At 44.6% G+C, this 21,925-nt stretch overlaps 1 protein-coding gene across 2 annotated transcripts in view; it reads left to right on the forward strand.

Moving 5' to 3' along the window:
- mpped1 (metallophosphoesterase domain containing 1) overlaps nucleotides 1-21,925 on the forward strand; it is a 149,815-nt gene that overhangs the window by 24,183 nt on the left and 103,707 nt on the right. For both annotated transcript variants that reach the window (XR_009665986.1, XM_061029530.1), the window contains exon 4: nucleotides 3,566-3,791. Coding sequence is in view for 1 of the 2 variants with exons in the window: in XM_061029530.1 (XP_060885513.1) it covers nucleotides 3,566-3,791 (226 nt within the window). In the remaining variant the exon portion in view is untranslated. The remainder of the gene's footprint in view (nucleotides 1-3,565; nucleotides 3,792-21,925) is intronic.

Below are 21,925 nucleotides of genomic sequence, written 5' to 3' on the forward strand. Positions count from 1 at the left end.
CCGCCTGCTTGGCTGTACATGGGGTGCGACCTAACCGCTAGGCCATCTACGCCTCACTCATTTCTGATGTCTGCATCTTAAGCGTTCATCTGGTGATCTCCAGTAAAGCAGATTGAATCCCTTCTCCGCTCATCTTAAGCGTGAGAGGCTCAGTAGAGTCCGTCCGTCATGAATACTTCTTCACTGTGTTTGAACATAAAGAGCGATGCGTGCAAGTTGGATGTAAAGTTTGTCTCCTCGGAGAGCAACATCCTTGACCTGACTTTAAAGACATCTCACAAAAGTTTCGCAGCTCAGACACTAAAGGTTGCCCTCTTGCTTTATTCATTTTTCATGTATATTTTAGCATTTCTGCTTGCCGTGCATTCTCGGGTCAGCCCAGTTTTCATCACACTCAGCTCGCGCCGGTCTTCAGAGACTGAGAACTGAACAAGTCTCCAGGTAGACGCTGAGCTCCCGTGCAGCTTCTTGACGAGTTTTTCTCCCCACACAAAGTAAAGGAGTCGTCGTAGAGGCTGAAGAGATTTTGTCTAATAGATGTGAATGTGAGGTAAAATGAGATGCAGTATAAAAAGATTAGTAAACACTGTGGTCAGAAATGTGACAAACGAAGCTCGTTTTAAAAAGCTGCACTGTTAATACTCTGCATGCACGACGGATTCAATTAAAATATAATGTGAAAAGAATCGATCATGGTGACAAACTCAAAGAATTCTGCACCGTGTCTCTGCAGGTTTTTAAAGCTTGTTATCGTCACAAAGCCCTTTGGCATCTGTCGGTTCAGTATCCTAACAGATAGAGGCAAATGTCTTTTCTGAGGAGGTGGTAGGGACCAAAACAGAGCGACACACGTTGATGACGTCACATTCCGCATTTGGAAAATGTGCGGTGATAAAAAGCACCTCGTAGACAGGTGTTGCCTTCAACTTAAAACGTGGCTTTAATTACAATAATGATCCGTTTTTTAATTTTGGAATAAATTGTTTATCGGGGGACAATTGATTGAGCGCTACTTTAGCATCCAAAGCGTCTTTTGATTGCTTGATGGTGTGTGCGTACGTGTGCCTTTTGTGGAGGTGCGGCCCCTCGTTTCAGGGGCTTTTTTTCGGTGTCTGCTTGACAACTAAACACAAGCTCCTTCTGCCAAACAAATGGGAGCTGTGTCGGAGGAGAGAGGGGGCGGACCCGGCCCAAACTGCAGAGATGGGCACTCTGTGACAGCTGCTTTCATCTCCTTATTATTCCTCCTTCACACTCAAGGATTTTTTGGGCTTCCTAAAGTATTGCTGTCCCTGTCCCCTTCCTCTCCCCCCCCCCCCCCCCCCCTTTCTGTCACCGTGCTGTGATTGGCTGTTATGACAGAGCCGTCGCCGGGCTGTCAGGCTCTTCTAAAGCTCAGTTTAATTACTCCTTTTCACTAACATGACACGTTCATGCACAGATGCATGCAAACTCGCACACAAGCGAGGGAAAGTGGCTCACAAAAAAAAAACAAAAAAAAAAAAACACACACACACAAACTGATGCTTTCAGCTGCACGCCGCTCCGTTCTTCGCTGTAATAAAAACGGTGATTGAACTTTCCGTCAGCTCCTACCTGACAAAGAGACCCCAGATGTTTGTCAGCGCTGGTTTCTCTGTTTTCTCTGCAGGGCTTTGAATGCATCGTGTAGATTTGTGAAGGGTGAGCCGCCGCTGGGTTTGATGGGCGCAGATCGATGGCGCGGCCTGCTGTGCCAGGCTCTGAATAGCCAATTAAAGCCATTGAGACGGAGGAGAAAATGGGTGGTGATGTGAAGGAGTGATTAGAGGAGCATGATAAAAGAAAAGGAGGGAAAGATGCAGAAGCGTTTGCATCCCCCCCCCCCCCCCCCCGTAAATGTTTAATATTCTGCGTCGTAGACTTCTCCTCCTCCTCATCATTCGTGCAGATAAAGATTCCCTGACGGATCGCTCCATAAGCAGAAGACAGCAGTGCACTGGGTTGAGACCTTGACTGATGGAGGGAAGCTGAGACAGATGTACAGATTTGCTAGAAAATGAGAGGAAAACAATGAGCAAGCGCCGTCATGTGTGGAAGCCGAGCTGTCTGGGAGTGTATCACGTCCCTTACTTCCTCTTTCCTTTCCCTACATCTCCTGTCTGTCCATCCCCTCTGTCCAATTCCTGATGTCTACTTCCCCTTTATCTTCCTCTAATTTTTTCATTCCCTTTCTCTCTTCTTCTTCCCCTTTTGTCTTTTTCTATTCTCCACTCCCTTCTCCTCTCATATTTGTCTTTGTACCAAGCATTATATCTTGTTTTCTTTATTTTCCCCGATCACTCCTTTCCTACTTTGTCATGCACGTCTCCTCACCTGATCCTTTCCATCCCTTTCTTCCTTGCCTTTCCCTTTTTTTTCCCATTGAAATACATGCATTAAAAATGCAGTTCTATCCAAGGTGGTGATGTGTTTGCATTTGTAAAAAGTTAGGAAAATATGAACCAGGCTACACACTAGCTCTTTGACGTTTCTTTTTTTCCCTTAAAAGAGAAAGCTCTGAAGAATCACGACTCCAGTTATTCACGCTCAAAAATCCTACCTTAAAATTGAACCCACTCAAAATATTTATGCAATCTTTTTATATTTATATATATATATATTTAAATTTTTATATTTCAAGTGCACTCAACTTTCACATTAGGTGGACGCCGTGTGATTCAGGGGCGAGCATTGTTGCACTTTTCATTTCTTGACCCAAAAGTAAACCACAGGACAGTGGAAGAATGGCGTCCTGCAGGGCGGCTCAGCTTGGCAGTTTTTTAAACTATAAAGTGGAGATGAAGTTATTTGTCTTCTGTGTCAGGTTGAACTGGAATATCCACCGGAGCGATGTGTAACCACATTTAGGTTAGGCATCTGGATGCTAGCTTTCAATCAGGAATGAATGCTGGTGTTGCTAGCAATGCTAACGTTCAGCAATGCCCACGCTAACGTTCAGCAATGCCCACGCTCAGCAAACCTGTTTGACTTTGTTTACAGACGCCCTAATTCAACCCACAATGCTTTGCTTTTTGGTTCAGTGTTGGTTTGGTTCCATTTTTACTCTGTTGCACATGGAAGCAAACCGAGACCGCTGTTTTCAAACAGACCAGGGTTTGGTTCTTTTACACCAGAGTTCTTTGAGCGTTCACACCACCCTCAAATCAAATTAACAATCTGACAAAGCGCACCAGAGTTTTTTTTTTTTTTTTAAATAGACCAAACAGCTCGGGTTTGAATGTATCCTTAAAAAATGTTTTTGGGGGAGTTTACAGGTCTGTCATTTCTGTAACATTCAACATCATATCATCAAATTGTTTTACCTGCAGTTGCTAAATTTGCAGGATTTATTTTGCAGTCTTTATAGTTAAATTTATTAATTATACGCAGATGACATCATTTTAATCATTTCGGACAAATCAGACCTTCTTGTTTCCTCTTCTTAAACTTAATGGTTTTGTGACTGGTCCATAAACTTCTCTGGGTCTTTGAGGATACCTGTCCCTTTCGCCCACTTTTCATTCTCGATATCATCTCCCCTCAGGTACCCTTCCCTACGACATCAAGATCGTCATCGCCGGTAACCACGAGTTGACCTTCGATCAGGAGTTTATGGCCGATTTGATCAAGCAGGACTTCTACTACTTCCCCTCTGCCTCCAAGCTGAAGCCGGAGAACTACGAGAACGTCCAGTCGCTGCTCACCAACTGCATCTACCTGCAGGACTCCGAGGTCACCGTGAGGGGCTTCAAGATCCACGGCTCCCCCTGGTGAGTAACCTGAGCTGATGCGCCGCACGCAGGAGCGTCGGAACAAGTTCCTCTTAATCTCACAAACCTCTTCAGATCGTCTGGGAGCAAAGAGTTTGATGGTGTTTCAGGATTTATTGTGACAACATCGAGTTGTTTGACATGAATTATTGAGGCGGTCTGTCTTATATTTAGGGTTCTGTTAATAATATAAAATGGTATCGTGATGAAGCTTTCCATCTGTCCTCTTCTGAACTTCATCCGTGCAACTTTGCATCATCGGCATGAATCATTTATTTACCTCGTTATTTGGCTTTCACTTGAGCTGCTTTCTATTTGTCTACCTCAAATCCTCGTGGACAGGATGCTGCTTTTTCTGTGTGTGCGCGCGCGTGTGTGTGTGTGTGTGTGTGTGTGTCGGTGGTGAGGTGAGGTGAGGTGGTGGTCCATGATCTGCTTTGTGTGTGTGTGTGTGTGTATTTTAGTGACAGGTTCCCGGGGGCAGTGTTTGAGTGTGTGTGTGTGCCCCCAGTGCTGCTGGGTAATTGGTTTGCTGTGATAGCAGTGTCCCCCGAGTTTATTGCTCGGGTGTCTGCAGAGATCTGCCCGAGGTGGACGGAGGGGAAGATGGAGAGGAGAAAGAGGAGGAGTGGGAGGGGGGGAAAAGTGTGAGAAGCCATGGAGGCGGAGGAAGGAGGGAAGGGACAAAGGGGAGAGGAAGAGGTGATGACGGATGAAGAGACTGACAGACGACAGAGGCACGGAGGGAGATTTAGGAAGAGATGATTTTATTCATGTATCACCGGCTGGCCCTGGCTGGTGTAATGGGCACATGAGGTGATGAGTGTGTGTGAGTGTGTGTGTGTGTGTGTGTGAGCCTCGGGGTGTGTTCCTGCAGCACAGAGGGTCTCCAGCTGGAAACCGTGTGTGTGTCCCCCCCCGTCTGCACTGTCTGTCCCCTCGACATCCTCTCTTCATTACTCCGTCTTTTCTCTCTCTGCTTCCCTCCATTCTTTCCTTGCCTTCTCTCGTTATTCCTCTCCACTTCCTTCACTTTCCTTTTATCCCCTTTTACATCCTTCTCTGCCAGCTTTTTTACTTTCTCTCCATCCAGGTGTCCCCCCCCCCCTCATTTATTTTGTTGCTCATTTTCTTCCTCTTCGCACCTTTTTTTCTCTTCTTGCTCGTCCTGCTCTCACTTATTTTCCGACCTCTATTTTTAAAACCTATATGGCAAACTCAGCGTCCGACTTTACTACATGCTCGATTTTCTGAAGGGTAGTAGTGGGATTGAGCCTGTCCTGTGCCTTCTGCAGAAATGGTGATGCCAGGTTGCTGCTGCTGCTCAATTTGTGTTTGAATTTAATTTGATAATAGCCCATGGTTTGATATGGGTCTTTGCAAATCCTTTATTCAAGGAACATTTGCAAGGAATTTTAAGTGAAAAATGTCTGAGAATATTGGTAAAAAAAACTTGGTCCAACTGGGGAAATGAAGGTTAGCTATTTTGCTGTCTCTGTGTTAAACACTTTGTAAAAAGCCAACATCTATGATCGGGACAAGGAGGTTTTTGTGTTCCTTGTGATCTTTTTTTTTTGTAATTCTTCTACATGGACTCCCCACAAACTCCTTCCTTGAGTCTTCCACGGCTTCATGAGGCCAGTTACTCATTCCTCTGCAATCCTGTCTTTCCTTTTCCACTCACTCTCTGCTTCTGCTGTGTGTCTCTCAGTGGGCTCCTCTAGTCCCTCTCACTGCTGGTTCCACTCTCACACACATACAGACACATGCACAGTGTGTCTCCATCCAAACCTTCAATTAGATCCTTTTTCCTCCGGTCTCCTCCGACTCTCCGAGTTTGTCCGTGCATGATTTTGGGCAGAGCAGAGAGATGGCGTGGGAGCGCGGCTTCGCTCCTTCCTCCTGACGCTGATGTGAGTTTACATGTGGTTTGTCTCAGACGTATGGCAGAGCCGCCCCGCTGTCTGAACGGAGAGGAGAGGAGACCTGAAGGAAGTGAGGAGGATTGGAGGATGCTAAATATGTGTGCGTGATGAGTATGGCTGCAGTCAGAGTAAATGTCCGTCAGTAGTTACAGTGAGAGTCTTTTCTTTTTGACTTTCTTCTCTATATTTTATAATGAAGAGGAATACAGTCTGACTTCTCCTCTTCTTCACTCTCTCACTGTCTGAAGAAGCACATGCCTCTTTTCAAGATCACACACTCGACATACTGACATAGTGTTCATACTACATGTGTGGGTTCCAACTGGTTTAGCACAACCATGGCGGGCTATGAAAGGACATTGCATAAAACGTTTGCAGGAATCAAATGCAGAATAAGTGCAAATTTACAAAAGAGTGAAAAGGCTTTTAAGTTTGAACCTTAAAGGAGCAGTATGTAACTCTGACACATAGTGTTCAAAATGGGTACTGCAGTCTACATTCTAAACATTGTAGAGAGCTGTCTCCCCCCGCCCCCTCCTCTCTAGAGTCGATGCTCACTCAGGTTGCCATGTGGTGGACACTGAAGCTTCAGTGTTTATCCAGCTCTGCATCGGTCTGTAAACCTTTCTGTGTTCTAACCTCTCTCCATTTTTCAAAAGCATCTCCAACATTGATCCTAGTTTGAGCACGTTTCTGCTCGTGGAGCTTATTAGAAACATGCAGAGGCTTTTTAGGTCGGGTACAATCACTTCTATCTGAACCACTTCTCTTGCCCGCTTCCATCGCTGCAACACCTGTTGGTTTGACCTGATAACTGCTCTCATATCTGGCAAACCGAGGGGCGTCCAAAACGGCCGTGTGGGGGTCGCCTAAAATCCGCCTACCTTCTCTGGTCCAAACAAATCCAGAGCATTCAGGAGCAGAATCTAAAGTTAGAAGGAGGACATACTGGCTGCTGCATTGTTGTCAGAGAAGCCAGCACTTCAACATAGCATGTTTCCTTAATGTCTGATCATATAGTAAGGTCACTTTATCATTTCACTCTCTACACATCTCACTGATTGGACCTTGAATAGATTTTTTTCTTGACTTCTCTGCTACAGTCTTTCATAAAGTTTGACCCAGTCCATCATTTTATTTTTGCATCTTCATATTTATTGCACTCATTTGTTTCAGAGATTAAATCTTTTTTTTTATCTAACATGATCTTCCATTGAGTACCTCAGAGCTCCAACCAAGGATACGTTTCAGTATGGAATCACCTAACGTCTATTTTATGTGCAAACACATTCATTTTTTAAGTTAATACAACGTGATGAAAGCCCTTTGTGTACCCTTTGTTTCCATATTCCCTAACATGTTTTAAAAAAGCGAAAGAAGAAGGTGGTCACAGAACAGAAAACAGAAAAGATGGACTGAAGCCATCTGACTCCTCCTACTTGTGAATTAAAGACACACAAGATGTTTTTACATGACTAAACCTCTGGGAGAGAAAGATGCATGAAGTGATTTATCAGGAGCATGACTCATAAAGTCTTTTTGTCTGAGAATCATTCACTCCTCTTCTATCAGACATTACTTTTCCCCTTAATTGGCCGCTGATAAAAACTAAATTGCACGGAGCGCGAAGCTCATACTCATGTCCGTGTTTGTGCTCGTAGACGAGTCGATCCGCGCTGTCCGGGCCGCACGGCTCATTATTAATAATGACTCGAGATGTAATCTGCGCGAGGTTGCCAGATTGGTTTCTGCTGCCGAGCATCTTAGTCGCTAAATTATGAGTAGAGAGTCGTCCGGAGATACGGAGCGTCCAAGATCTGTGATACCAGCTGGTCCGACTATTATGTTCTGTCTGAATATTCATTTTCAAAGTTGATTTTTAAAGAGCAGCATTTGGTCCAATATTAGGGTGGAGATCAAATTTAATTAACAAAGGAAGGACGATTAATACCCTTTTAATCTTTGCTTTAAAAAAAACTGCCGGAAGGATCTCGTCCTTATTTATTTTGTTTTCGCCTGAACTCGTAAACTCCAAAAGTGTCAAAAGCCTAAAACTCTGCAGCAGACCAGGTTGTGCACCTTCAATAAAATGTCCAAAACAACGAGTAAAAACAAGGAGTGAGTGTAAATCTCTTACCCTGCTGCCGTCATTATTTGTTCTTATAGTGAGGGAGATTAAAGCCTCACGAGGGAGTAAATATAAGACACTTCCTTTAGTGGAGGAAGCTGACATCCTATAAAAAATGGTCTCCTAAATATAGCTTCAGAGCATTTTTCATGGCTTTTTGTTGCTCCTGTTGTTTATTGTTATTTCTGGAAAAAAGATTCAAACTTGCAGAATTGTATTTGTTTAGCAAATAAATCAAAGATTGTGCACGGCTCACACTTACTGAATGTTTTCTAAACGAGGCGTTCACAGTGGAGGTAAAAGCACAGAAGGTTTTATTTGTTTTCCCTAACAAGCACTTTTACATCCGACACTTTGGTTTGCAATCATTCTGAATGAAAGGAATGCTAGCTGTGGGTTAAGAAAAAGTCAAAAATATTACATGAGAGGTTAGAACTGAAGCTTCAGTGTCCACCACATGGCAACCTGCGGGAGCATGGACTCTAGAGAGGAGGGGGCGGGGGGGGGGGGAAACAGCTCTCTAATGTTTAAAATATCGACTGCAGTACCCATTTTAAACACTAGGGGTCAGAGTTACATACTGCTCCTTTAACCAAATGCTAAAACAACTATTTAGATGTTGTGAACCCAGCGTTTCTGCTTCTGGGGATTTGGCATATGTTGTTTAAACCAAAAACAGCCTTGTTTAAAGTCTAATAGTTCTGCTTGATCGAGGGCCCGAGGATTTGAAATATGACAATGGACTGTAGGTTCCCCTTGGTGTTAGTTTGGCATGTGCAGATTCTTTAAGTACAGCACTTTAAGGTAAAAGTTGTGAATCTGCAAAGTTCTGTAAGACTTCAAAATGAAGGGCGCGCTGTAGGGCAGAGCTAAACCGTGGCGCTGATGGACGTGCACAGACTAAATGGAGATCGGCCGCCAGTCTGTCTCCTCAATTTCCCAGTTTGGGATCAATAAAGTAAATCTATCTATCTATCTATCTGAACACTCTCAAACTTCCCTACACTCATTTTCGAGGCTAGACCTGTAACGTTCTCTGTAACAGGTTCAGCGCTCAACCTCAAGTGGATAGAATTCAAAAAGATTTCAAAAACAATTTGGATCCTCGTTATGACACCGTTTCAATGTGATTTCATCAGAAAACAAAACAAAACAGATTAAGTCAAAATAAACTTTGAAACGTCAGACCAGTGCACGGTGTGAATCTGTGATAATAGTTTCTAGTTACACCAGACTTTGTAAACACACGTAATACTTGCTAGAAGATGCATTCATTGTTGGGTTTTTTTTTTTGTGGGAAATGAAAATGCCTCTGCCTAAATTTAGTCTGTTTTCAAGGCGATAGCAGAAATGTTAAAATCCTGACGAGAGACGGTTTGGCTCGAGGGTTTTTGACAGATGCTTCCAATAATTGAATTTGAAGGGGCCGACCTAATAACTTTGAAACTAATAGAGTTAAAGCCTTGATTATTTAATCCCATGGGGACATTTGTTGGGAGAAAACGGAGTCTAACTTAACTGTTTGTTAGTTTACAGTCAAGTAACGCGTCATGTTTTGAGCTCAGTCGGCTCAGGCCTGTTAGAACAAGACAATTTAGGGTGCATGTGAGATAAAAGGGGGTGCAGATACAGTCAGCGGCAATTATAGTGTTTTGGGGCCCTTGGCAAAAATTCACTGGGGGCCCCTCCAACCAGCGTTTACTAAAACACTACAGTTGTTTTATTTTTTGCGTCTGTTCAATTGAGGATTCAGAAATTTCAAAATGAGGGTGCAACGCATCGCTGTGCGCCCTCGTAGAACCGGGCTTCAGGAGGACGTTTGAGGAACTGACTGAAAAAAAAACCACACATGAGGACGTTCAGGGATCAGCTGAGGAGAGTGTGTCTACGTATTAATGGGCTAAATCTAAATGTTTAAAATGACGGCCCTCTGAATGTAAGACGGGCCGGGGGGGGGGGGGGACAGACGGCGTGTTCTCAGACACACACACACACACACATGGAGGATAAGAGAGACAAAGTCGTCTGTTTGTTGACGGGGGAGGATTTGAGGGGAGGGAAAAAAGCGAGAGACCCTTTCTTTCTTTCTTTCTTTCTTTTTTTTCTTCTTTAAATGAAAACGGCAGAAATGTATCGCTCCCCACTGCTCCGCGCGGAATAATTAAGGACGGAGATGCAAAAGACTCCTTAATTAGATTTTTTAATTATTGAGGATTCACTTCTCCTTCTATAGTGGCCCAATTAAGAAAGCTCATCAAAAACTAAAGAGATGAAGAGAGCCCCCCCCCCCCCCTTCCATCTCGTCTTCCTCCATCTCGTCTTCTTCGGCGCTCTCGTTTGACAGAAATGGACTACCTGCTCTCCGTTTGATGGCTTGTCCTCGCTGATGAGCGGGAAATGGAAAAGGACTCTCGCCGACTTTAATTAACTTGCTTGTTTTTTTTTTTGGTGCGGCCGCGGTGAAAGTAAGGCAGCGAGGAGGCAGGAAGAGGAGCGTTAGAACGCAGCGAGCGAGCGGCGGCACGTAAAGCTTTTTCTTTAACGATAATGAGTCTAATGATGGCGGAGATGCCGTGAAGGTAATTTGACCTTCTTTCTCTTCTCCGAGCGCTCTTGGGCTCGCTTTGTTCTCCTCCTGATGAGAAAAACACTTCAGAGGAAGAAGTTCCAACGACGAGAGGAAGAATGAATGAGTGACGAGTCCGACTTCTACTCGCCGTGTTTCGCGTTAAAGCCCATTAACTACAAATTGTGTTCAGTTTACTCAGACTGATTTCCTTCCTCCCAGGCAGACATTGGTCTCAGTTCATTAAAGTATCTTGTAAAAATCAATGCCATCACGGTGCACGTTTTGTTTCCATTGTCATCCTGCGCTAATGTGGCTGCAAAGAAGGACATCTTCACAGAATCCAGATCTTATCGGTCCATCAGGGAGCAGACTCAATGAGCAACTTTCCACATTGTGAAAACGACGGCGTGATTTTAGCCGTTTGTTCCAATGAAAAGATTTTTTTTTTCCCCCGCAGCAAACTCTCATCTCCTGAGCGTTAAGCGTTTTGTGAAATGCTCACCATGCAGCCAAGAGAAAGGACCATTTCTTTAAGTGCTCTGAATAAAAGAGAAGAGATGCAAACACTTCAGGGCTCCTAACAATACTCACAAAGTGGGAAAATGAAGGAAGTGTAAAATAATTTGAGCGTCTTGTTCATATTTTGCTGGGGCGGCAGTAGCTCAGTCAGTAGGGACTTGGGTTGGGAACCAAAGGGTCACCGGCTCAAGTCCCGATGCGGACCATAATATGGACGTTGGTCTGGTAGCTGGAGAGGTGCCAGAGCACTTCCTGAGTACTGTCGAGGCGCCCTTGAGCAAGGCACCGAACCCCCAACCGCTCTGGTGCGCTCCCTGTGTAGCAGCCCCACTCTGACATCTCTCTGCATGTCCACAGGTTCTGGTCGTGCATGTGTGTGATTCTCACAATTCTCACAGTCTCACAATAACATTCAGCGTTCATGGGTTTTATTGCCCAAACTTAACTCTGGCCACTGTGGGCCAAAATAACAAACCTGCAGTCTCTCTGTCGATAACGGTACTCGGTTCCTCTTTACCCTGACCGGGATATTTGAGGTAAATTACGCAGATCTGAAACCACATCGTTCTCCATCTGAGCCCAAGGAAACACCAAGCAACCCGCTCAGTCTGTGCAGGAAGTTTTCTGACCACTCGGCTCAGGACTGCTCTCTAAACTTTGAGTGGTGCTCGCGGAGGTTTTCGACAACTGCTCGGTGCTAAGGCTGCAGGAGTTCAGAAAGCTGGCCAATCAGAGGAAAGGAGGCCTTAAAGAGACAGCGGCTTAAATAGCTTGTGTCAGAAGCTGACCGGATGGACTGCATTGTCAGGACAAAGATAAGGAAAATAACGAGTTCATTGGACTCATTATCATGCAAAGCTTTCCAAACACAATTCAAAAAAAAAAGTTTCAAGCTGGAAACATGCAGAGGGCAGCCCAGCTTCAAATCTGACCTGTCGCTCCTTTTTTTGCATGTGGTTTCCTGCTCTCTCTCTCTCTCTCCCTGGTTTCTGACTATGTCAACTGTCCCATCTCTAAATAAAGGCACAACCCCTACCAAAAGAAAATCTTAAAAGCTGGAAATGTGCACAAAAGATCCCTTACATTTAGTATTTTCCTTTCTCAGACCTGAACCAATTTCAGTCTCGGAATATTTGCCCGAATGAAAAACCATAGAGGGTGGATGAATAGATAAGATTGATATGAATCACTTTTTTTTTAAATTCTAATATCAGTATCAATATCAGCTTCTGACACCGAAATGGTAATTGTATTACCCCATCAGTAGTGACTACACCTGTCAATGCATCGTTCATATGCAATATGTTATTAGTTGCCCCAAAAATGCTCGTTTCAGACAAAAACACTTTGGTGCCAGCAGAGAGTTCAATGTTACATGAAGTCACCAAAATGTCTCCGAGCTGTGTTTTTCCTCCAATAATGTGTTTTTAATCCTTCAGCTATTTATTGGATATTCTGCATTTGCCAATATCACACATATTATAACGGGTATAGTAAAGGAAGGACTGGTATCCCCACATGTCTTTAGCGTTTTTACATAATCACAGGAGCTGAAAAGAAACGCTCAGTGTGATGGAAACCTCTTCGAAAGTTGTTTATTCCCAGAGTCTGTTTAAATGAACTGAAACCGATGGCCGCCTGGAAGGAAGGAAATCAATCTGAGAACACGTGGTCCACTTTGGAGCAGTGTAATGTATGCACGGTTTGCAGTCAATGGGCTATAACATGCAGCTCCACCGCTGTGCCGCTTTAAAGTCGTGGCATATAAAAAAAGACGAGGAGACGCACGGTTTGGGGAGTTGGAGCTTTTCTGGGCCTCCTCACCAGAGCCCGCGCTGAATTAACATCCGAGTCACTCTGAGACTCTCAAACCCCCCTGGGTCCTGTCCTCTCCTCTTCCCTCTCCCCTCCTTCATCCCTACATCCCTTCATTCCTCCGTCTCCCACCTCCATCTCCCGTAGCCCCTGCAGTCCCACAGGAGCTAAATAAAGTAGCCTCCGAACACTGAACATTAATAAACGGGTACTGAAGGGGGTTGGGAGAGGAAATAAGAAGGGAAAGAAATGGCCTACTTTAACACTTGTCACTTTCCCACCCTCTCACACTCACATCCCTCCTCCTCCTCTTCTTCCTTTTTTTTTTTTTTTTCCCTCTTCCTACTTCTTCCAATTTCTGTAAGTGCTGCCAGTCTGCAGGCCTGTCGCTGAATAAACAGTTACAGAGGGAGGAAGAGCAGACGAGAGGACATTTACTGAGTCGTTTCCCTGGAGGGATTCCTCTTTAAATTACCTGTTAAATGGCCTCCAGGGGCAGGACTTCAGCGTGTGTGTGTGTGTGTGTGTGTGTGTGTGTGTGTGTGTGTGTGTGTGTGTGTGTGTGTGTGTGTGTGTGTGTGTGTGTGTGTGTGTGTGTGTGTGTGTGTGTGTGTGTGTGTGTGTGTGTGTGTGTGTGTGTGTGTGTGTGTGTGTGTGTGTGTGTGTGTGTGTGTGTGTGTTACGGCACGCTACGGGGCATTTTCCTCCATTTCACACATGCCTTCCCTCCCCAAGGCTTGTGGCATTGTGGAGGAAAAAAACTGAATTAAAGTGATTCTGTCCTTATGTTCCTCCTCGCCTCAGTCTCCCTCTCACACTCACTCACACACACACACACACACACACACACATACACAGCTCCCCTCGTCCTTCCTCTCCTTTCCGTCTCGCCAGTTCATCAGCGCGCGGTTATGTTCGGTGTTGGACCGCAGAGTCGAGGGAGCCGGGATGCCGTGGCCCGCTGTAAAAAGTGTCCACGTGGGACGTGGTATCGTCTCGCCCTCTCAGTCGTTTCTCTTCCCACGGTTAAATCCAGCGGAGGAGACGATTCTGCCTCCTGTAAATGCCTTTTTAATTTGCTGCAGCGATGTAGCACAAACAAATGTGTTCAGCGAGAAGCTAGGCGGATTAACTCAGATTGATCCACTTGCATTACAATGAGCAAAATAAACATGTTGATGCACGGAAATAAAGGGACTGTTTTTCTCCACGTATTTCGTCATATTTAATTCTCATTCTCGGTGTAATTCTGTGCTAAAGTGGTGTAATTCACCCCTTTGTTTGCATATTGATTAAAGCTTTACATATAGCCTTCTAGAGATTGTAACATCGCATTCAGTTTTTATGTAAATGAGAAATCATAAGCTGTCAAAACTTGAAACTATCTCATTCAGCACAGCCTCACTTAGAACCTTAAACTTTCCACCTAAGGTTTTCTTGGTTTTGAGTTTAAGGAGCAGTATGTAACTCTGACACCTAGTGTTTAAAATGGGTACTGCAGTCTAATTTAAAAACATTGTAGAGCGCTGTCTCCCCCCGCCCCCTCCTCTCTAGAGTCCATGCTCACACAGGTTACCATGTGGTGGACACTGAAGCTTCAGTGTTTAGCCAGCTCTGCATCGGTCTGTAAACCTTTGTGTTCTAACCTCTCTCCATTTTTCAAAAAGCATCTCCAACATTGATCCTAGTTTGAGCACGTTTCTGCTCGTGGAGCTTATTAGAAACATGCAGAGGCTTTTTAGGTCGAGTACAATCACTTCTATCTGAACCACTTCTCTTGCCCGCTTCCATCGCTGCAACACCTGTTGGATTGCACTTGTTTGGCTGCCATGACTACCTCATTTCACCCTAAGAATAGTAACGTTATCCGTCTCTGTAGTCGATAATTGTGAAGTGAGAGAAGGCTTTATGACATAGTTTTCACACTTACCACCTGTGTCCGCTAACAGCGTTTTTGTGCTCCAAACCTCGATCTCAGAACACTTCTCGCTGGCGTTTACTGTCGCTAGGTTACGAAAGTTAGCTTGCAACACTTCCACTTCCTTCTGTAGTGACCTTCTGTGGTTTTAAATAGCTCTGTATGTTTACATACATGCAGGTGTCGAGGAAACGGCTCGTGGCTCTGCTCACACCGTGTGATGTGTTGTACCACCAAAATGTCAGATATGAATCCGACTGATCGGTAGCAGCTGATCGAACGGTGATCGGCCATCGTGCCAGGGGATCGGGCTAAAAGTCGGCACAACTTAATAATGAGACGTAAGACTCAAAAATGGGGTCTAAATCATCCTGAAATCGTACAGTGACCTAACATACTCACTATATAAGAGGGCCGTGAAGAAGAAACGATGTCTTTTCTCTGATAATGAAATAGAAATGACCTTTACTTTGCAAAAGTTCAGCATTGTGGACTAAAACGATCTTTCTACTGACGCTCAAATGGAAATCTCCTTCAAAGAGCGCTAATTAGAGCCTGCCTGTTTCTAAACATCCCAGTCTGCTACCTGAACAGGAGGCATTCCTCGGCCTTGAGGAAGATCCAACCCCTCATGAGGCCGCGTTCTGGTCCGTTCTGTTTTGAGTCGGACTGGTCCCTCTGTGTTCATCTTCCCTGATAGATTTCTCTCCCTGTTCATCACTGAACATCAGTGCTTTAGTATTTCTGCCGTGTCTCTGCTGGAAGCGTCTCAGAAGAACGCCGCGTCGTTCCCAGTTTGCCAGTTAATCACATGTCCCGGCCAGTTCCTTTTTTTTTTTTAATTGAAAAGTGGGGGTTTTATTTTCAGATTTTTTTAATTTGTTAAAATCTGTGCTTTTCAAAGGAACTGATTTGCATTTGAAACAAGCACAATAATTACAACCAATTGGCAAAAGAAGAAGATTTGTTTCATGAAGAATCTGACTGGTTTTAATTTGAATTTAGTAACTTGTTGATGTGCATGTTTTCTTGCATTAGTAAAAGGACATGAGGATGTTTTTTGCAGCGTGCAGGGATCACAGTGTTGGCTCCATATTGTTCCTTGAGGGAATCAATGTGTCCCCTTCTGCCACCCTGGCCACTTGCCCCCCCACCCCTTCCCGGCTGCAGGAAAAGGAGCTGCCCTCCCTCCCCTCCTCCCACCCCTCTAACACCTCACCTCCTGTACAAGCCAGCAGCTCAGGATGATCTGGCTCATCTCCACCATTCACACGCGGAAATGCAGAAGACCAGAAGAGACACGAGAAGAGGAGGAGGAGGAGGAGGAGGAGTCCTGTTTTTTTTTTTTTTCCTGATTGTCTTTCTTCTCCCGTCTCCCCCGCCCCACGCTTCCTCCTCTCCACTGAGAAGAACTTTGAAATAATTTGCGTCTCGTGGGTTTTTTTTTTTTTTTTTTTTTTTTTGCACATTCTAATTTCCAACTAAATGGGACATCTGTTTGAGAAAGGGAAGATTTGCCACGGTTGCCAAGGCAACTATCGCTCTGAAAGAAAAAGGGAAGAGGGGGGCAGGATGCGGGAGAAAAAGAGGGAAAAAAAAAAGAAGTCCAACAGCTTTTACGGACAGAATTAGACTTTGGTGGAATATTATCCCTGCAAGACAAACAGCAGCAGTCCTGTTCTCTCTGCCTCCTCTTCATCACGTCTACCGTCCCCTCATCCTCTTCATCATCTCCCACTGCCTGCCTGTCTCTCCCTCTATCTCTCCCCTCCCCTTCCTCTGTTTCCCTTCCTTTCCCCCCATTTTTTTTTATCTCCTTCTCCTTACCTCATGCTGCAGCATCATCAGAAATATCAGTGTGAAATCTGCCTCCAATTAGAGGCCTAAACCCCCCCCCCCCCCCCCCCCCCGGCCCGCCCCCGTCCGCCCACCTGTGACAGCTCCTCCACTGCCTGAAATGTCTCATCCACACTTCCTGGTAATTGGTCATTATTTAGAACAGGAAGGGACAAATGTGCTTCCCCCAGCGCTTCCAAACGCGCGTTAAACGTCTCGCCATTACACCTGCACTAACAGGAAGGGATTGTGGGGTTTCTTGGTGGGGGCTGGCGGTCTTTACTGTGGTGTGAAAGAGCCACAAGCTGCAGTCAAGACATGACAAGACGAGGCGTGGAAGGATTTCTTCCCCTTCCTGCCTATGACACTTCATGGAGGTTTGTTTGAAGGCAGGAAGCTGCGGAGTCGGGAAACAGGTGAAGCAGAGTCGAGTCTGTTTTTGTGTTTCATCAAAAATCTGCAGCGAGTCAAACCTGAGGGACGAGCCGAGGAGGTGGAATTAAGAGCAGAGAAAAGGCAGGAAGAAAGAAATAATTCAGGCGGCATCAGTAAAGCAATGATCGTCATTTTATCTGAATTGTGAAAAAAGTAATTAAAACATGCTGTGTGAAGCAATCTGCTCGCTGCTGAGCACCTTGTGATATCCTCTCTGGTTGTTTTTGAGGACCTTTTTCCACCTCTACACAATCTCTACAGAAGTGTTTGACACAGATACAACAAGTGTGGCAGCACTCATAAACTACCTGTCTCCATAGCATCACCTGCGACTTCTGCACAAGCAATATAAATCATTGATCTCGAATTACAAGTGAACCAATGCGAGCCAACAGGCCGGTAAAAGGCTTTTTTTTATGCGCTCAGGATTTAAGATGGTAAACACCAGAAGACACTTAAATGTACCATGCTGCTGCTAGCTGGCTACATAAATATGAGCTCACTCTGTACAATTTTATATTTTGAGTCATACGACTGATTTTAAAGGGCTGTGCGTCTTTAGTTGTCCTGAGGCCGGCGACCATGACCCAATAAGCTGCTCCCGACCGTTCTGATTATTTTCTATCATTTTTAATATTTTGGTCGTACGACTACTCACTCTACAGTGAGAGCAGAGCCACTAGCTGATTCCCCAACTTCAGGGCTTTTCTTTCTCATGATCGTGCCATCCCAAACTGACAGACAGCGTCCAACATCACCATGGCAACAACAGGAAAGCCTGTTTAATCTCAGATTCTTGAATTGATTAATAATCTGTCTTCCCTCTCCGAGAAGGAAAGAAATATCTGAAAGAAATATCTTGGGAACAAATTATAATTAATGATGCCGAAACATTAACTTTAATTTGTTATCTGGCATAAATACAATATTTAAATAATATACCTTTTTGTATCATTACACGCTGTACAACATGATTTGCTGTGTATCCCTTAAACACAAAAATAATATTAACTTCACTCCCACATGTTTCCGGCGACAGAAACGTTTAAAATTCTAATACTGTAAGAGGTTTTAAAAAGCAGTACAAAAGAAGTTCTAGTGTTGCATGGTCAAAGATATTGTTGCACATTTCTGTAGATATTGTTTCCCACAATATGATGTGCTAATTTATCTAAAGGTCTCATTTAGGCCTTTTCATTCCTCATGGACTTTAAAAAGGCTTCAAGGAGAAAATGAGCAGTGTGTACTGACGGACCCTGCATCTAAACTTTCAGGTTACAGGTGAAACAGAACATAAATAAAGCTTCAAACTGCAGGCGGAGCAACACCTGTGTGTCGCATCCATCAAATAGCAAAACAAATGTTTGTTTTTTTTTTATGACAAGGTGAAGCTCTTAAAATCCCACTTAAACGTTCCCTTTAAGCCAGATCAAACTTCCATTAAGCTTCATTTCTTCGGGAAGGACTCAGTTTCATCTCTCAGCTCGGACATGCATGGACTGACAAATGGTTTTTCATTTCGAGGACTGTTTGGTTTTTATCTGAGAGCGACTGGATGGAGTTGAAGTTCAGTTAAATGTTCGGCTCTTCCGGCTGGATATCTTGGATGTGTTTGAGGTTTGTTCCTGTAATCATTTAAAACTCGCAGCAGTAGTACGAGGCAGTAAATCCGCAGTGATTGTTCCAGTTCAAGCACATTCAGACACCCCCGAGCCCCACACACACACACACACACACACACACACACACAGAGGCCTGAATCAGACCTCCTGTGTCGCATGTGCAGCTTTAAGCTTCTGCAAATGATACAGCAAATCACCCACCTGCACTGTTTACACACACACACACACACACACACACACACACACACTGCAGCCTCCACCTGCTGTACCCAGGGAGGCTAACGCTGCGCTGAAACCATGTGCTCTGATGCATGTGCCCGTCTTCCTCCTCTGCACATCCAGCAAACACACACAGAGCGATCCTCCGCAGAGACCCCGTGCTGATCCCCTCTTCCTGTGTCTGTTTGTCTGCCCATCTGCCCGTCTTCAGATCACTTCTCCTCCTCCAAATCCTCACATTTTTACACTGCGCCCTGAGAACACTTCTTTTTCTTTCTTTTTTTTTCCTTTTCAAATTCTTTACACGCTCCACTTTGGCCGATTAGCGCGTCGTTAGCGTGTTTTCACGTCGCCGTTCGCTCCCTGTGAGAGTCGTCTCCAGCGGGAGCTCATTATCGCCGGGCATGAAGTTGACTGCCAGGGTCCCGGCTGACTTGTCACATCCCAGTTCCCCCGCCCGCCCGCCAAAGCCAGCAGATTGGGGGTGTTTTTGAGTTCTGAGTGCGTGTGAGTGCGTGGGGTGGAGAGGATCGTCTGGAACGGCGTGCTCCTGGGAGCGTCACAAAGCGTTTTTCTACAGCCCGTGCTTGTTACTGTCTTGTTTCCTGACAGTAACTCTTGTCGGCAGAGAGGGACGTTTGGCGAGTCACGTGGCAGCGTGTTGAGAGTGTTTCCATGTGGCTTGTGTCGTGTCGCTCGTATTGTTTACAGTCATTCATGTAGTTGTGTTTTTATGGCTCTGTGTTGTTCTGGGAAATGGAAATGGCGCCCCAGCAGAGCTTTATCCACTCACATGGATGCATAAGTATGAGCTGGCAAGCTAGGAGCGAGGAAAATCAGCAATGAAGGCAAAGATTGATGACATTTTACTCCATGTCGGCTTCATCAGGGTGTAGACGGATTCATCCATCAGCCTGACGACTCTTTAACTGAAGGAGTCTCTGTCAGCGTGTCTGTGAGTTCTGCTACGTCTGTGCTGCACGTTGAAATAATTTAAAAAGTTGCTTGTTTTTGTTGATTTAGGTCATATTTTAGGGCTGAAAAGAGCTCTGAATCGTGCTCAAGACCTCTTGAAATTTGCTGAATTGGACACACAAAATGAAGTCCCAGCTGTAAATAAATGGATTAATTATCTAACAGCCTTCAAAGGTTTTGGTTCAAAGGTACCCAGGTTAGTTTTTCATTAGTCCTGATATAAAGGCCTCATTTTTACACCTCCATCTTCTTGTGCCGCTAAAAGTTTACTTCCACCGTCCCAAATCATCTCCTTTTATTTTTCACTGAAGAGCACAAAGTCTGAATGGTTTGTTAAAGGTCCGATCAGTGAGATGTGTAGTGAGTGAAATGATAAAGTGACCTCACTATATGATCAGACATTAAGGAAACATGCTATGTTGAAGTGCTGGCTTCTCTGACAACAATGCAGCAGCCAGTATGTCCTCCTTCTAACTTTAGATTCTGCTCCTGAATGCTCTGGATTTGTTTGGACCAGAGAAGGTAGGCGGTTTTAAGGCGACCCCCACATGGCCGTTTTGGACGCCCCTCTGTTTGCCAGATATGAGAGCAGTTATCAGGTCAAACCAACAGGTGTTGCAGCGATGGAAGCGGGCAAGAGAAGTGGTTCAGATAGAAGTGATTGTACCCGACCTAAAAAGCCTCTGCATGTTTCTAATAAGCTCCACGAGCAGAAACGTGCTCAAACTAGGATCAATATTGGAGATGCTTTTGAAAAATGGAGAGAGGTTAGAACACAGAAAGGTTTACAGACCGATGCAGAGCTGGATAAACACTGAAGCTTCAGTGTCCACCACATGGCAACCTGTGTGAGCATCGACTCTAGAGGGGGGGGGGGAGACAGATCTCTATAATGTTTAGAATGTGGACTGCAGTCCCCATTTTAAACACTGGGGGTCAGAGTTACATACTGCTCCTTTAATTTGATTAAACCTTTATTTAAACGACCATTATCTTCCAATTAGAGTTTCACGAGAATCACTTTTATAATTACAGATTAATCTGCAGCTTTCTTCTTTTGCTGACGGGTAGAAGATCCAGACTCGCTGCAGAGTCAGCCGCAGATGTTCGGTGATAAGTTAGATTGTCTTGTCGGGTCTGAAGAACATGAGGGCCACTAAGAGCTTCCAGTATTTCTGTGTGTGATGTCTTCTGTGCTAATTTCATTGGGGAAATGTTTGGGAATATGAACATCTGAAGCACCACTGACATGATAAGGAACAACGTGCTGACTCAAAGTCTGCTCACCTTTTATCAAGATGAAACTATTGATGTCATAACTTCAATTTATCACATTCTTACTGAAGACTTGTGGTAACATGCAGCTTAACACAGATGTAAAACTGCTTTATCAAGACTTCCTGTATTATTTGGATCATTTGATATCGTATGAAAAGGAATTTTTGTCCCTTCTCATCCCAAATGTATCAAATAGAGATGTTTGGGCATGTCCCTTGCATGTCTTCCTTGCAGTCAGTTTGAAGCCTGATGTGTCGCATGCAGAAAAGAGGCATTTAATGATGTCCAAAAGACAGCTGAAGGCCCTGACACACCAAGGAGATCGTCGGTCGTCGGGCCTAGTTGGACTGTCGGTGAGCGATCGTCGCCCTAGTTTTTGCGGTGTGTCCAGCTCCGCCGCCATGCTGACATGTTCAGCATCAGTCGTGAAAGAACAGAATGACCTACAAGAGTTGTTACACACATATCAAACTCATTTTCTTTTTCCACTTAAGTACATCTTGTAGCTCTGACTGAGGCGCTCCTTTTTCTACTTCTTCCTCTTCAGTCCTGGTTTTTCTTCCCTTCTTTACTTCACCTTCACTTTTCTATCAATGTGTTGGTAACGATCCTGAAGAGAAGATCCTAACATGTCCCGGGCTCTCGAGCAGGTTTAACCACAATATGGGAAATCTACTGAGTGCATCGTTAACATCTGTATAAACTAAAGTGAGGCGTATTTCAGGAAACTTTCCCTTTTTCACTCTTAATGACCTTCTTACACGCTGCAGAGCTTTTGACAGATGCATGATTGCAAACTTAGCAACGTGCAGTCAAGCTTTGTTCAAACCTGACACAAAAAAAAAACCCTACAGTTTCTGAAGATTATGGAACGAAACACATTCAAAGGTGGAGT

This window comes from Labrus mixtus, chromosome 22 (assembly GCF_963584025.1).
Source record: "Labrus mixtus chromosome 22, fLabMix1.1, whole genome shotgun sequence".
NCBI lineage: Eukaryota > Metazoa > Chordata > Actinopteri > Labriformes > Labridae > Labrus > Labrus mixtus.